The following is a 15,310-nucleotide window of genomic DNA, read 5'->3' as shown; positions in this document are numbered from 1 at the left end:
ACCTTGTTCAATGGTTGAGCGTGCTACACGTGTGTTTGCCTTTGAAAGAAAACACATGTAGTACTCTCATATATTCCATCATATAAAAGCAATAACATAGGACAATCTGAGGATAAGTTGAGATGTATGGCATGTATCAATATTTAGCCAGGTGGATAATCTCTCACATTAGACAATGCTTATACGGAATATAAAATATAACATTGTAGACCATGTAACATGCACAAAACTGCACTTACAGTATTCATATCAGGCGGTGATAAATATTGGATAAATACTGACTGTTTCATCCATGAGATATTTACTGGCATTATGCATTCAATTAGATTGGATAATGGAAATCTTTTTATCCCTTAAATCCCTTAAATGTTCCTCTTTTCCCCCACTCCCTCCTCTCCCTCCTCTCCCCGCTCTCCCTCCTCTCTTACACCTCACTGTGTGCTGCTCTTCAGGAGTAAATCTGTGTGATGTGTTAAGTGGCTCTGACCCTATTCCTGGTCACAGGGGATGGTTCAATTCCTTGTTTTATCAGGGTCCCCCTCGCACCACCCTTAATTACTGATAGTTAATTACTTCCTCTGTTTGGAACCAATTAGTGTAACACACACACACATTAGTGTACACACAAGGTAGCATGCTCACACTCACGCATGCGTACAGACACTGGGATTCCAGCAGAAACTCCCTGGCAACAGCAGCAGGTATACCTTGATATCAGCAGCAGTAGGTTTACCTTGATATCAGATAGGTACGAGGATTGCCAAATTATCCATTAAGTCGTTTCATTTTTGTTTGCAGGAACACATTAACAGGAGGACAGGACGGGAGGGGTGGAGGGGAGGAGAAAGGAAATAAGGAAAAACTCAGAGCGGTGGAGACATGAACAAATTGAACAAAGGAAATGCAGAAGAGGAGAGCAGGTCATTGGTTGAGGTGGATAGTAAGATGTATTTGGAACAAGGATAGTATGAGGGAAACAGAGGTATCATTCAGTTAGTTCTGCCTAATCTGTTTATCTGGTTTGTGATGTAACCTGCCATTCATACTTCCATGCTGTCTGTCTTGGGTGTCTTGGAGATCCAGAGCGTTGATTGGTGGTTAACACTGGTTTTGGTCCGTGGTTTGCTTTATGAAATAAAAACAATGGAAACAGAATGAACAATAGTAGAACAAAACTAAATTAGAACAGTAGAACCACAGATGAATCGTAAAACAAAACTGTGTGTACGTGTGTGTGTGTGTGTGTTAAACACGAGAGCTGTTGCTCACACAAACACTTCTGTGCCAGCCATACCCAGCGATAAAACTCTGGATCCTTGCCTACTCATAACTCCTCATAACTCATATTTCCTCAGATCGCGTTTGTCGTGTTGTAGGTTCAAGTGTGTCGCCTGTTGTAAAGGAGAGACCTCGCACGTGCTAGGGTCATGGCTAGAAGGGCCATGACCCTAGCGTCAAATCAGATTAACATCAGATTTGACTTTTTGTAGCAGGTTAGAAACATTAACGAAGCAGGTTAGAATAATTAACGAAGCAGGTTAGAATAATTAACGAAGCAGGTTATAATAATTAACGAAGCAGGTTATAATAATTAACGAAGCAGGTTATAATAATTACCATAGCAGGTTAGAATAATTAACTTAGCAGGTTAGGATAATTAATGTAGCAGGTTAGGATAATTAACTTAGCAGGTTAGGATAATTAATGTAGCAGGTTAGGATAATTAACTTAGCAGGTTAGGAGAATTAATGTAGCAGGTTAGGATAATTAACTTAGCAGGTTAGGTGTAACGATTCTCCTCTTGTGAAGTAGAGGCGGACCAAAGCGCAGCGTGGTGGTTGTTCATTGTATTTTATTACGACACTATACATGAACAAACTAACGAAAAAACAAGAAACGTGAGAACTCAAAACCTAATACAGCCTATCTGGTGAACACTACACAAAGACAGGAACAATCACCCACAAACAAACAGTGAAACCCAGGCTACCTAAGTATGATTCTCAATCAGAGACAACTAATGACACCTGCCTCTGATTGAGAACCATACTAGGCCGAAAACATAGAACTGCCCCAAAACATAGAAAAACAAACATAGACTGCCCACCCAACTCACGCCCTGACCATACTAAATAAATGCAAAACAAAGGAAATAGAGGTCAGAACGTGACAGTACCCCCCCCCAAAGGTGCGGACTCCGGCCGCAAAACCTTGACCTATAGAGGAGGGTCTGGGTGGGCGTCTGTCCACGGTGGCGGCTCTGGCGCGGGACGCGGACCCCACTTCGCCATTGTCTTAGTCCGCCTTATTGTCCGCCTCCGTGGCTTACTCACCATGCCCACCCCTCTCAATGACCCCACTGGACAGAGGGGCTGCTTGGGACAGAGGGGCAGCTCGGGACAGAGGTGAAGCAGCTGTTCGGGACAGAGGGGCGGCAGCTGCTCGGGACAGAGGGGCGGCAGCAGCTCGGGACAGAGGGGCGGCAGCTGCTCGGGACCGAGGGGCGGCAGCAGCTCGGGACAGAGGGGCGGCAGCAGCTCGGGACAGAGGGGCAGCTGCTCGGGACAGAGGGGCAGCTGCTCCGGGCGGAGGGGCTCTAGCGGCCCCTGGCTGACTGGCGGCACTGGCGGCCCCTGGCTGACTGGCGGCCCCTGGTTGACTGGCGGCACTGGCGGCCCCTGGCTGACTGGCGGCACTGGCGGCCACTGGCTGACGGGCGGCCCCTGGCTGACGGGCGGCACTGGCGGCTCCTGGCTGACGGGCGGCATTGGCGGCTCCTGGCAGACGGGCGGCACTGGCGGCGCTGGGCAGACGGGCGGCACTGGCGGCGCTGGGCAGACGGGCGGCACTGGCGGCGCTGGGCAGACGGGCGGCACTGGCGGCTCTGGGCAGACGGGCGGCGCTGGCGGCGTTGGGCAGACGGGCGGCACTGGCGGCGCTGGGCAGACGGGCGGCGCTGTCGGCGCTGGGCAGAAGGGCGGCGCTGGCGGCGTTGGGCAGACGGGCGGCGCTGGCGCTGGGCAGACGGGAAGCTCAGATGGCGCTGGGCAGACGGGAAGCTCCGGCAACGCTGGGCTGAGTAGCTCTCCTAGCGCCGAACAGGCGGGAGACTCCAGCAGCGCTGGAGAGGAGGAAGGCTCTGGTAGCGCCGGAGAGGCGGGAGGCTCCGGCAGAGGCGCCGGACAGGCGGGAGGCTCCGGACAGGCGGGAGGCTCCGGCAGAGGCGCCGGACAGGCGGGAGGCTCCGGCAGAGGCGCCGGACAGACGGGAGACCCCGGCAGAGGCGCCGGACAGACGGGAGACTCCGGCAGCGCTGGAGAGGAGGAAGGCTCTGGACGGATGGGCCGGAGAGACAGCCTGGTACGGGGAGCTGCCACCGGAGGGCTGGGGTGTGGAGGTGGTGACGGATAGACCGGGCCGTGCAGGCGCACTGGAGCTCTTGAGCACCGAGCTTGCCCAACCTTACCCGGTTGAATGGTCCCGGTCGCCCTGCCAGTGCGGCGAGGTGGAATAGCCCGCACTGGGCTATGCAGGCGAACCGGGGACACCGTGCGCAAGGCTGGTGCCATGTAAGCCGGCCCAAGGAGACGCACTGGAGACCAGATGCGTAGAGCCGGCTTCATGGCACTTGGCTCGATGCCCACTCTAGCCCGGCCGATACGCGGAGCTGGAATGTACCGCACCGGGCTGTGCACCCGCACTGGGGACACCGTGCGCTCCACAGCATAACACGGTGCCTGCCCGGTCTCTCTAGCCCCCCGGTAACCACAGGAAGTTGGCTCAGGTCTCCTACCTGGCGTAGCCATACTCCCTGTTAGCCCCCCCCCAATAAATTTTTGGGGCTGACTCCCGGGCTTCCATCCACGACGCCGCGCTGCCTCCTCATACCAGCGCCTCTCCGCTTTCGCCGCCTCCAGTTCTTCTTTGGGACGGCGATATTCTCCTGGCTGAGCCCAGGGTCCTCTTCCGTCTAATTCGTCCTCCCATGTCCATACCTCCTCGCGCTGCTCCTGCTGCTGCTTTTTCCGTTGCCCATTACCACACCGCTTGGTCCTGTTGTGGTGGGTGATTCTATAACGATTCTCCTCTTGTGAAGTAGAGGCGGACCAAAGCGCAGCGTGGTGGTTGTTCATTGTATTTTATTACGACACTATACATGAACAAACTAACGAAAAAACAAGAAACGTGAGAACTCAAAACCTAATACAGCCTATCTGGTGAACACTACACAAAGACAGGAACAATCACCCACAAACAAACAGTGAAACCCAGGCTACCTAAGTATGATTCTCAATCAGAGACAACTAATGACACCTGCCTCTGATTGAGAACCATACTAGGCCGAAAACATAGAACTGCCCCAAAACATAGAAAAACAAACATAGACTGCCCACCCAACTCACGCCCTGACCATACTAAATAAATGCAAAACAAAGGAAATAGAGGTCAGAACGTGACATTAGGAGAATTAATGTAGCAGGTTAGGATAATTAACTTAGCAGGTTAGGATAATTAACTTAGCAGGTTAGGATAATTAACTTAGCAGGTTAGGAGAATTAATGTAGCAGGTTAGGATAATTAGGTTAAATGCAAAACATTTCAACTTTTGACTTGATCCCTTCTAGCCGCGTTAAGGCTTTGGGGGCGTTTCAGGAAGAATTTTACTGCGGCAGGCAGGAGTCAGAGGCGTGATTTACTGGTCTCTGTCTGTAGATTCCCTCTCAGTTCCCCAGCTATCGGAAATATGTTAAAAACCAGTGGTGGAAAAGTACCCAATTGTCATACTTGAGTAAAAGTAAAGATACCTTAAAAGAAAATGACTCAAGTAAAAGTGAAAGTCACCCAGTAAAATACTACTTGAGTAAAATTCTAAAAGTATTTGGTTTAAATATACTTAAGTATCAAATGTAAATGTAATTGCTAAAATATACATAAGTATCAAATGTAAAAGTATAAATCAATTCAAATTCCTTACATTAAGCAAACCAGACAGCACAATTTTCTTGTTTTAATTTACGGATAGCCAGAAGCACACTCCAACACTCAGACATTAATTTACAAATGAAGAATTGTGTTTAATGAGCGTTTGTGTTTAATGAGTCCGCAAGATCAGTGGCAGTAGGGATGACCAAGGAAGTTCTCTTGATAAGTGTGTCAATTAGACAATTGTCCTGTCCTTCTAAGCATTCAAAATGTAACAAGTACTTTTGGGTGTAAAAAAAATTCAACATTTGGATGTAGTGAAGTAAAAAATAAAGTTGGCAAAAATATAAATAGTAAAGTACAGATACCCCCAAAAATGACTGAAGTAGTTCTTTCAAGTATTTTTACTTCAAGTACTTTACACCACTTTTAAATACACATCAAATCAGACGGACAGCGATACTAAACTGGATAAATAAGAAAAAACTAAGTTGCTGCCCAATCAAGGCAGAGGAGAGCTGGGAGTGTCTGTATAGGAGATGTAAAGTCACAGTAGCGGGGTTGGGAGGTTGGTTGGCATTATACAATGTGCTGGAGTTGCACTTTGGTTATTGTAGGAACACCATCGACGGGCCCAGTTATCGACCCAGAAATCATAGACTTTGTTACCCTATCTGTTGCCAGAGTAGGGTAACACACACACACACACATCGCCTACACACAATCACAATAATAATTAATGACAGAGGGCTGAGCCAGTGGCCAGGGCTGTTATGCTAAATGACTCTTTGCTAACAAGGCGTCCTTGTGTTATGCCAGTGATTATGACTGAGTAAGCACTGTTCTTACCAAACAATTACAGCCCAGACCCATCCATCACAGCACAGGGACGGGGGGACTGGACCCATCCATTAGTGGATGAACAGGGGGGGTAGGGTTCAGAGATTGAGCTGTTTCTCTGATTAATTTTGAGTATGCCAATTCAAGGAATTTCAAAAAGAGAGTTGATGGGAGTGTAAGTGTGATTGAAAATGAGAGAAAGAGGAGTATACAGTATAAGAGAATATTATATGATTGGTTTGTATGAGGATCATAGATTGATATTTTAGTGAAGTTGTTATCAGTAAGGCAGTACTGGGGACTCCGGGGACTTAGTGTGTTCAGTTGTGTTGTACCATAGGGAGTTGTAGTTTTTGTTGTTGCAGTGGTATGTCGTGTCTCACCTCTTACTAAACATCTGGAAACAGCAAGTCCCAGAAGCCACCAGGATGAGCAGTAGCAGAGGGATGGTGGGGATGATTACATAAACCAGCAGCATACCTGCAGAAGGAGGATAGAGCAGAGATGGAGCTCCAGAGAGGCTATTTCAGTAATTGCACTCTATTTAAACACTGTCTTACATTCCATATCATCGCTACACCACGTCTCACTTTCTGGTGTCCTGCCATACCATTTAATTGTCTCACCTCCCTGTCTCACCTCCACCTGTCTCACCTCCACCTCTCACCTGAGGATCCAGCTATGACTACATGTGGGGCGTCGTCCTCACTTGGTCCGGATTGTTTGACCTCATCTGCCTGCACCACCGCCACATCTGGGACGGACACACAAAGATACTAAATCAAAAAGAGATATACTAACTGATACCCTCATGCAGTCAACCATGCTGACCTCCAGGAGTGGGGCTGATGTGGCCAGGCTATGCCCCAGTGTGTGCCTCCTCACCTGGGTCACGAGCTCCAGGCCTGTCCCCCTGCTCCTTCCCCAGACGGCTCTCTGGATCAACATCAGAATCAGAAAAAACTTGATTAAACAAAACTGATATGCATTTCTGTTAGTGTAATGTTTTACCAGGCTAAAACACAATTGGATCGCAATTGGATATCACAAAATTGGGATAAAAAAAAAGAATAAATAATAATAATAATAATTTAAAAAATATATATAACAACCTTTTAAAAGGGAAACGTATAGAACACTCCACAAAACACACAGAACTCATCTCATCTGCCGTGACATTTGCGTACCTGTGTGATGCTGCGTACCTGTGTGATGCTGCACACCTGTGTGATGCCTTCTACCTGTGTGATGCTGAGTACCTGTGTGATGCTGCATACCTGTGTGATGCCTTCTACCTGTGTGATGCTGAGTACCTGTGTGATGCTGCGTACCTGTGTGATGCTGAGTACCTGTGTGATGCTGCGTACCTGTGTGATGCTGAGTACCTGTGTGATGCTGAGTACCTGTGTGATGCTGCGTACCTGTGTGATGCTGAGTACCTGTGTGATACTGCATACCTGTGTGATGTTGTGTACCTGTGTGATGCTGCGTAGCTGTGTGATGCTGTGTACCTGTGTGATGCTGTGTACCTGTGTGATGCTGCGTACCTGGTTCGTACTTGCAGATGAAGTTGTGCTTCATGTTGCACCTGTCATCATTCCACTGGTACATGTAGGCCCCGCCCAGCCCGTGGAGCGCTGTAGGCTGGTGGTACATCACTACACACGCCTCCCCTCCGCACGACGGCTCGTCAAAATACCAGTTCCTAACACACACAATCACACACAATAATACACATATTCAAATTAAAACACAGACATACACAAAAGCCTCACCAAAGTAACAGTTGCTGTGTGAAACATACACACCTGAATTGGGACACGCTCCCATCGGTCCAGAGGTAGAGGTCAGGACAGGAGGCGAAGCCGCCGTTTTCCTGTGTGTGTTCTCCTTCTGTCCTCATCAGCCCGATCCAGAAATCACCGTCTGCTATTCCTCCATTACCGGTACCTGCTCCTTCCGCCGTTTCTGTCCCTGCTCCTGTTGAGGAGGTCCGAAGCTCCTGTAAGAAATAATATATGTATTGTAAGTATATTATAAGTAAATAAGAAATATATTAACAAGTTCATGATTGGAGCACTTTGAGGAGGTGTTTTTGGTGTTGTTGTTTGTACTGTCACACACACTAGTGCAAACTCACACACACACACACACACACACACATACACTGACCTGTAGCAGGTGTTCTATGTGTCTCTGCTCCGCAGCGCTCTCTACACTCAGCAACGACCCTCCGTCCATCTCACATGCCTTTCTGGCCTCGCTGAATGCAATCCGGCTGGTCATTTCCCGGAAGTAGGCGATCTTATAGCATGGATGCTCCTCCCCTCCCTGACACACTGTCTGACCTGGAGGCAAATGAGATCATCAATCTATCCATTGATTGCATGTAGGGCTCGCACAATTACCTTCTAACCACGTAACCGACGGTTATGGATGAAGATCGGAATGCCCCCCCCCCCCCCTGCATCAGCAGCACACATAGAAATAGAATGAATAGAAGGGTCTTGGAACCTCTGGCTAATTGACTGGTAAAATCATGGGTACACTCGAAATTGCTGCCTGGTATTGTGATGCAAAAATGTTCATGGGAATGTTATAGGGCTGTGACGGTCATGAAACTTTGTTAGCTGGTGATTGTCAAGCAAATAACTGCCGGTCTCAAGGTAATTGACATAAATACATTTAGCATCTCCTTACTTCCATGCCTACAAGCCACTGATGCAGACCGTTGGAACATCTACATTTAAAAAAAAAAGTATAATAAATCCATTTAAAATAGCCTACACCATCACAATAAATCCATAACTTATTTTAGACAGGTCTAAAGAAATATGACATGAAGAAAATGTAGTCTATTTCAGATTAACAGAATAGCATACTGTGAGTTATCCTTATGTTAGGCCCTGATCTGGCTATGCCATATGGCTGTGGGCTACACTAGTTCATTTAGTAAACAAGATTTGCTTAGAATTCCGTGGCATTATTTTATATTATTTTATAGTACGAAGAATACAATAGCTGAATAAAATTAAAATAATATTTTCTCCAAAGGATTGGAGGGAGTGCACACATGCGGCTATTCTTTGTGGAGCAGTTAAAAAAGAAACAGGTACTCCTATCTGCTTAATTTAGAGTTACGCTGGGCTATATGTTTAGATTTTAATACATTCTAAGGCTGCATGATGTGACTCTAATGATGATTTGAAAAGAGTTGCATGAAAGGCATGAGCTTTGCTTTGTTATTTTGTGCAGCCTGTACACACTTCATCAGTCTCTCATTCACAATTTGACAAACACTTGATAATGCCTTGAATTTCCTGGCGGCATCCCCTTTGCTTGGCCGTAATGCCCCATAAAAAAATCCATACCTTTTGCGGTCAGTGGCCATTGTGCCCTTGGGCCAAATCTAATAATTATAATTCCCTTCTCCCGGCTGTGTGCTCCGAAGCAGCTCTCACTCACATGACTGTCTGAGATATCTCAATTCTTATTAGCTAATGCCCATCACATGATCGGGTCCTTCTCACGGGCTACAAGTGAAGACGCACATGCGTGCGTTCTTGGTCAATTCCGAGGCGCATATTGAAGATATTGGAAGAACTGTCCACATTTCCTTTGTCAGCCAACAAGATGAGTAGGTCTAACAGACAGCAAAAGCACTAGCCTATGTCAATCTACTATCCACCGTAGTACAAATAGTTGACCTATTCTATTCTGTACGAGAAATAAATATTCCAAGCATTGTCTGGGACAGTTGTGGGATGGGATAGATCCCAAATTAATACAATCACTAGCATCAAAAAAACATTTTAAAAGCAATGAGGCTGATGCAACGGATCAGAACTATTAGCTTAAAATGTTCATAAACTATTAGGCTATTTCTTCACATTATAAGTGCAGCAATGCGCACACGGCATAAGCTCAAATGTTCCAAAATGCAATCAATTAGCGGGAAAACTCAAATCTCAAAAGTGACCGCAAATGCGATTATGCATGTATGGCTTTTATTATAAAGGTGTATTTTTATGGTGAAAATGATCTTCCCCAAACTTGAAACTCACGCCCCTTGTCAAGTGGATTAATGTGCTTCATTTTAAGAATTAGTTGTGATACAAACCTTTTCACTACATATAGGCCTGGCCTCCCGGGTGACGTCCATTCTAAGACTCTGCATCGCAGTGCTAGCTGAGCACCCGCGACCGGGAGGTCCATGAGACGACGCACAATTGGCCTAGCGTCGTCAAGGGTTAGGGAGGGTTTGGCCGGTAGGGATATCCTTGTCTCATTGCGCACTAGCGACTCCTGTGGCAGGCCGGGCGCAGTGCACGCTGACCAGTTCGCCAGGTGTACGGGTGTTTCCTCCGACGCATTGGTGCGGCTGGCTTCCGGGTTGGATGCACACTGTGTTCAGAAGCAGTGCGGCTTAGTTGGGTTGTGTTTCGGGGGACGCATGACTCTCGACCTTCGTCTCTCCCGAGCCCGTATGGGAGTTGTAACGATGAGACAAGACAGTAACTACTAACAATTGAATGCCATGAAATTGGGGAGAAAAAGGGGGTAAAACATTTTAAATACACAAACAAAACATATAGGCCTATGGGCTGAGGTGTGCGACTATGATTTGAAAAAGTCGGGGGGGGGGAAGTGATGCACTGTTTTTTGTCTTACTGCACAAACTGGGCATCATTCACAAGTGATAGGCTAATATTGTCACCCGTCAGACTATTCTTGTTTTAATATATAGTAAATCATATAATATACTATATACACATATATTAAATAATATATGTGTGAAATTAGTTTTGATTTAGAATGGACCATTATCATGCACCTGTCTCAAAACGGGAAGGGGGAAAATACATGTCATCTAGGCATTTAAATAGTGAATGGAGGATGCTTTTTCCGTGGTTTATTTTCATTTCAGCCAGGTATATGCCCGAGTGATTAGAAGGATAATAGAGTGCTGAGTACCAGGCAGTTAGCAAGTTTGATAGGCTATAAAAGACCTTCAGCAGCATCAGAGCTTGGAGAAGCCAAATTACCGTGACTAAACGGTCACATGGAATTTGACTGCCGTCATGACTCATGACCGCCGGTGTGGTGGTAATACTGTCACCGCAACAGCCCTAGAATGTTAATTCAGATGATGTTAACGTATGTGGCACAGGCCATAGAATGTATTTTTTGTAATGTTACTTGAGTTGAATCAAAAAATCACAGCACATATTGATGGGTACACTTCCTGCTTTTTCTTCCTGCTTTTACTTCCTACTGTGCTCAACGCAATGGCCACCAGTCCACTCACTATGCTATCACTGACTCGAATGGGTCCTTCTATTCCTATGGCAGCACATGCAGTCAGGAGTGGAGGAGAGCCGAAAAATGTGCGTCTTCAAAAAATAAGTATATTCAAACGATTATTACAGTGACCGCGGTCACTTGGCTGGCCAAATACCGTCATACTAAATTCCATCACCGTCACAGCCCTAATTGTAAGTAGACAATTTACATAAGGGTTGATTAATTAATCAATTAACAATTATGTCAAATCTATCTGTGTCAGTTGTGTGCAATAGGAGTCAATTTAAGCATCTACTGTATGCCGGTAATCTAATGTGGACAGACTACGTAACATATAGTAATTTACATGAGATTTTCAGTTCAGTATGCCAGTAATACAGCCAATGCCATCAAGTAATGGTTCCACCACAGTTTCAAAAACAAGCTACTTCCTTGTTCTCTACTCATTCCTGTGGCCGTGGCTGTGTTTGTCTTTTCCTCCCTCCATCTATCTGACAAACCATCCATCATCTAATCAGTGATCAGTAAATCCACCATACTACCGTATCTACACCCAATCAGCCCCTCCGCCGGTCAGTACATCCATCAACAAGTCCACAAATTAACCAACCCACCTGTCAATCAACCAGTCCACAAATCAACCAACCCACCTGTCAATCAACCACCTCACCAAACAACTGATTTATCAATCTATAAATCCGTTCATATTAGTGATAACTACACCTCAGTGACTCTCTGTTGATCTTAAGAAGTGGTTTGAAGGTCTTAAGTGAATGCAAACATCTCCATTGAACTTATCAGTTGTACACAATCCCTCGACCCCCTCCCACACACACACCCTTAACGACTCTTGGCTTCTCGCCAAAAGGATGTGGTCATCGCATTCACATCCTCTCAGTCCCTTAGAATTTACCGTCAAACTTTCCTAGTGTGGTCAATATCCTCTGTCAATCAGGAAGTGACTCTAGCTAACTGACTGTAGTAACAGGGCTGCTGATCACACTGTAGGCTGGAGGCCCACTTCTAGAACAGCCTTGTTACCGCTCACAAACAGACTTTTACTGGATGTGTTCACACACTGATATGACATTTACAGTGAGCAGCAGTCATGCTGTACTGTACTTATACACAAACACAGAGTAGACATACCCACAAACACAGAGTAGACACGTGTACTTTCACAAGTATGCACGCACACAGGTACACACATACACACAAATATAATCTCACACATGCAGCACACAATATCCAGCATTATAAAGCTGTGCTCTATGATGGCAGTTAAGTAGGTGAAAAGTGGAGTATCTGGCCAAGATTCTGGACTGAAACCATGTGTGTGTGTACACGAATGTGTGTGTGTACACGAATGTGTGTGTGTGTGTGTGTGTGTGTGTGTGTGTGTGTGTGTGTGTGTGTGTGTGTGTGTGTGTGTGTGTGTGTGTGTGTGTGTGTGTGTGTGTGTGTGTGTGAGTGAGTGTGAGTGTGATGCATGTATGCATGCATGCATGCGTGCATCAGTGAATAATACCAGTGATTAATACACAGGCAGTTAAAGAGGCCTAATAATAACATTAGCAGTGTGGCCAGGAGGTACTTTAAATGATTGGCTGCCTGGTCTAGATCAGATCTGCACTATCATCACTTTGGAACCCAGTAATGGTACCGGGGCGCACAGACGACCAACAGACTCAGCATTTTCACCTCCTTTCTCTCTTTCTTCCTCTCTTCGTTCATTCCCTCCATCCATCCTGCCTCATCTTCCTGTTCTGATACCTCAAAATTCTTCTTCTCAACCCAAAGCGTCATCGTTTTCCTTTCTCCCTTTCTTTCTTCGTCTCTCGCTCTCTCTCCTTTATTCATTTGTTCCCTCTATCCGGCCTCCTCTGCTCTGATTCTTCAGATCCACATTTTCATCAGTTTTTCCCTTTCTTTTCCTCTAACAGCCTCCTCTTCCTTCACCTCCTCTTTCACCCCTTCCTTCACCTCCTCCTTCACCTTTTCCTTCACCTCCTCCTTCACCTCCTCCTTCACCCCTTTCTTCACCTCCTCCTTCACCTCTTCCTTCACCTCCTTCTTCACCTCCTCCTTCACCTCTTCCTTCACCTCCTCCTTCACCTCTTCCTTCACCTCCTCCTTCACCCCTTCCTTCACCTCCATCTTTTCCTTCACCTCCTTCTTCACCCCTTTATTCACCTCCTCCTTCACCTCATCCTTCACCTCCTCCTTCACCTCTTCCTTCACCTCCTCCTTCACCTCTTCCTTCACCTCTTCCTTCACCTCTTCCTTCACCTCGTCCTTTACCTCCTCCTTCACCTCCTCCTTCACCTCGTCCTTCACCTCGTCCTTCACCTCTTCCTTCACCCGCCTTCACCTCTTCCTTTATCTGCCTTCACCTCTTCCTCTGTTTCTCTCCTTCATCCCCCATCCCCTTTTCATCCTCTGCACTTTCCCTATCTTGGAACATCAACCCCTCTCTCTCACTGATTCTCCCTCTGTCACTGTCTTCTCCCTCCTCTGTGCCACTTTTTCAATTTATTTAGACTAAATCACTTAGTAAGGACATTTTAGGTTAAAGAGGGGCATATCTCACCAAAAATGAAATAAAAGTTGTCCACTCTCCTCTCACTATCTCCATCTGTCATCTGTCTGACTATAAGACTCTCTCTCTCTCTCTCTTCGTTCTCTCTCTACAGTATGTAACAGATTTGAATGTAAACATATTAAGTCAGCTGCCTGCCCTATGACACCGACGGCCCTGACACATTTAGTCACAGAGGGAAGGAACAGTAAATAGACTCAATCTTTACAGTCAATAAAACCAATAAATCCAGTTTCCAGGGTAAACAAACTCTAACAGGCTCACACACATTCATACACATGTATGCAAGCAAGCACATGCACACATGTGACACACCTCAAGATCTGTAACTGTAGCAATGCAATAAAAGCTAAACTGAAGCAGTTAACATGTAATTACATTTTTGACATGAATAATGGAAGGAATAGAAAACATGATTCCATGTGGAGAAAATGTTTTTTTTGTCTCAGATAACCTAATCTTATAGATTGATTTATATTTTCCAATCCTAACAAAATTCACAAATGTCCAACTAATTTTAATGATGATAATGGTGGTGGTGGTGGTTATGATGATGATGATGATAATGATGATGATGATGATGATGAGCCATAGGCCTATAACTTTAACCTAGTCACAAAAGGTAACATTTTACTGGTAGGTTATGGTTGAGATTATTGTTTGATGAGAATCGTTAAGGAATTATTATTTGATTATTCTTATCTTGAAGATAACAGAAATACAACCAATATTCAAATGTTATTATTATATAACGCTTATTTGTTTTATACGATCATTGAAAGTAGACCAATATGTGAAAAACTGACCGTAAAAGTTATCACATCATCAACTTACCACTGACAACTCTTGCGCCCTGACCGCTGGAGGCCATGACCATCACTCCGCATAGAACTCTCAGGATATTCTGCTCCGCGCTCTTCTTCGATGATTTCATACTTGACAGAGAAAAAGAGCTTTGAAATAAAAATGGTATTGTAAAAATAAAAAAGATCCTTCGCTCACATCAGAGTTCACCGGTCTACTGCCAGTTTGTTGACTGCGACTCTGCTCTCAGTCTCCGGTCTCTGCTGTTGTCATGGTTTCCACCCAAATGTCCGGTTTTTACTTTTCAGTGAGCAAGATGCTCTAATGGGATTCGTACCGGCACCCTCACGCGCTCGAGGACCGGAAAATGTTCTAAGAACGGGGGCTTGCCTCGTGCAGACAGCCCACCAGAGACAGTGAAACAGCGAAAGTGGCTCCCACAGGCGCGCTTATTGATCCCCCTCCCTTTCCTTCTCTCGTTGCTGAGTCCCTCTGCAACTGATCGACCACACACAGCTGTCACCTCGCGCCCCACCGACTTTTTAATTAGCCTCGTGACACGTGCCTCGCACCCTCCCCAATCTATATGTGCGAAATCCATTGATAGCATGCTTGAGATTAGATGGAATATAATTGCATGAACACTTTAAGCAAATGCGTCAAATTATAAACTAATATTAGGATTAAGCCCCCCCCCCCCCTTTGAACTGTTAAATCCAATCAAAATTGATGGAAACTATCTCTAAACACCAGAGCCTTGGGAGAGTAATAAAATAAAAACGCATACTAATATGCCAGGCCAGAGACCAGAGCATGCCAGGCCTGAGACCAGAGGTAAAT

At 45.8% G+C, this 15,310-nt stretch overlaps 1 protein-coding gene across 1 annotated transcript; it reads right to left on the bottom strand.

Moving 5' to 3' along the window:
• Nucleotides 1-418: 418 nt before the first annotated feature.
• On the bottom strand, nucleotides 419-14,733 carry LOC139420672 (chondrolectin). The gene is made up of 8 exons (XM_071170892.1): nucleotides 14,501-14,733; nucleotides 7,936-8,111; nucleotides 7,572-7,765; nucleotides 7,311-7,468; nucleotides 6,649-6,699; nucleotides 6,431-6,517; nucleotides 6,147-6,243; nucleotides 419-1,125 (listed from the first exon to the last, which is right to left on the bottom strand). Exons 1-8 carry the CDS (start codon nucleotides 14,598-14,600, stop codon nucleotides 1,041-1,043), a joined length of 948 nt encoding a protein of 315 aa, XP_071026993.1. The 5' UTR covers nucleotides 14,601-14,733; the 3' UTR covers nucleotides 419-1,040.
• Nucleotides 14,734-15,310: the final 577 nt, after the last annotated feature.

This window comes from Oncorhynchus clarkii, chromosome 11, assembly GCF_045791955.1.
Source record: "Oncorhynchus clarkii lewisi isolate Uvic-CL-2024 chromosome 11, UVic_Ocla_1.0, whole genome shotgun sequence".
NCBI classification, from domain to species: Eukaryota; Metazoa; Chordata; class Actinopteri; order Salmoniformes; family Salmonidae; genus Oncorhynchus; species Oncorhynchus clarkii.
Note: the sequence above shows the minus strand (reverse complement) of the source record. Positions and strands in the feature narration are given on the sequence as shown.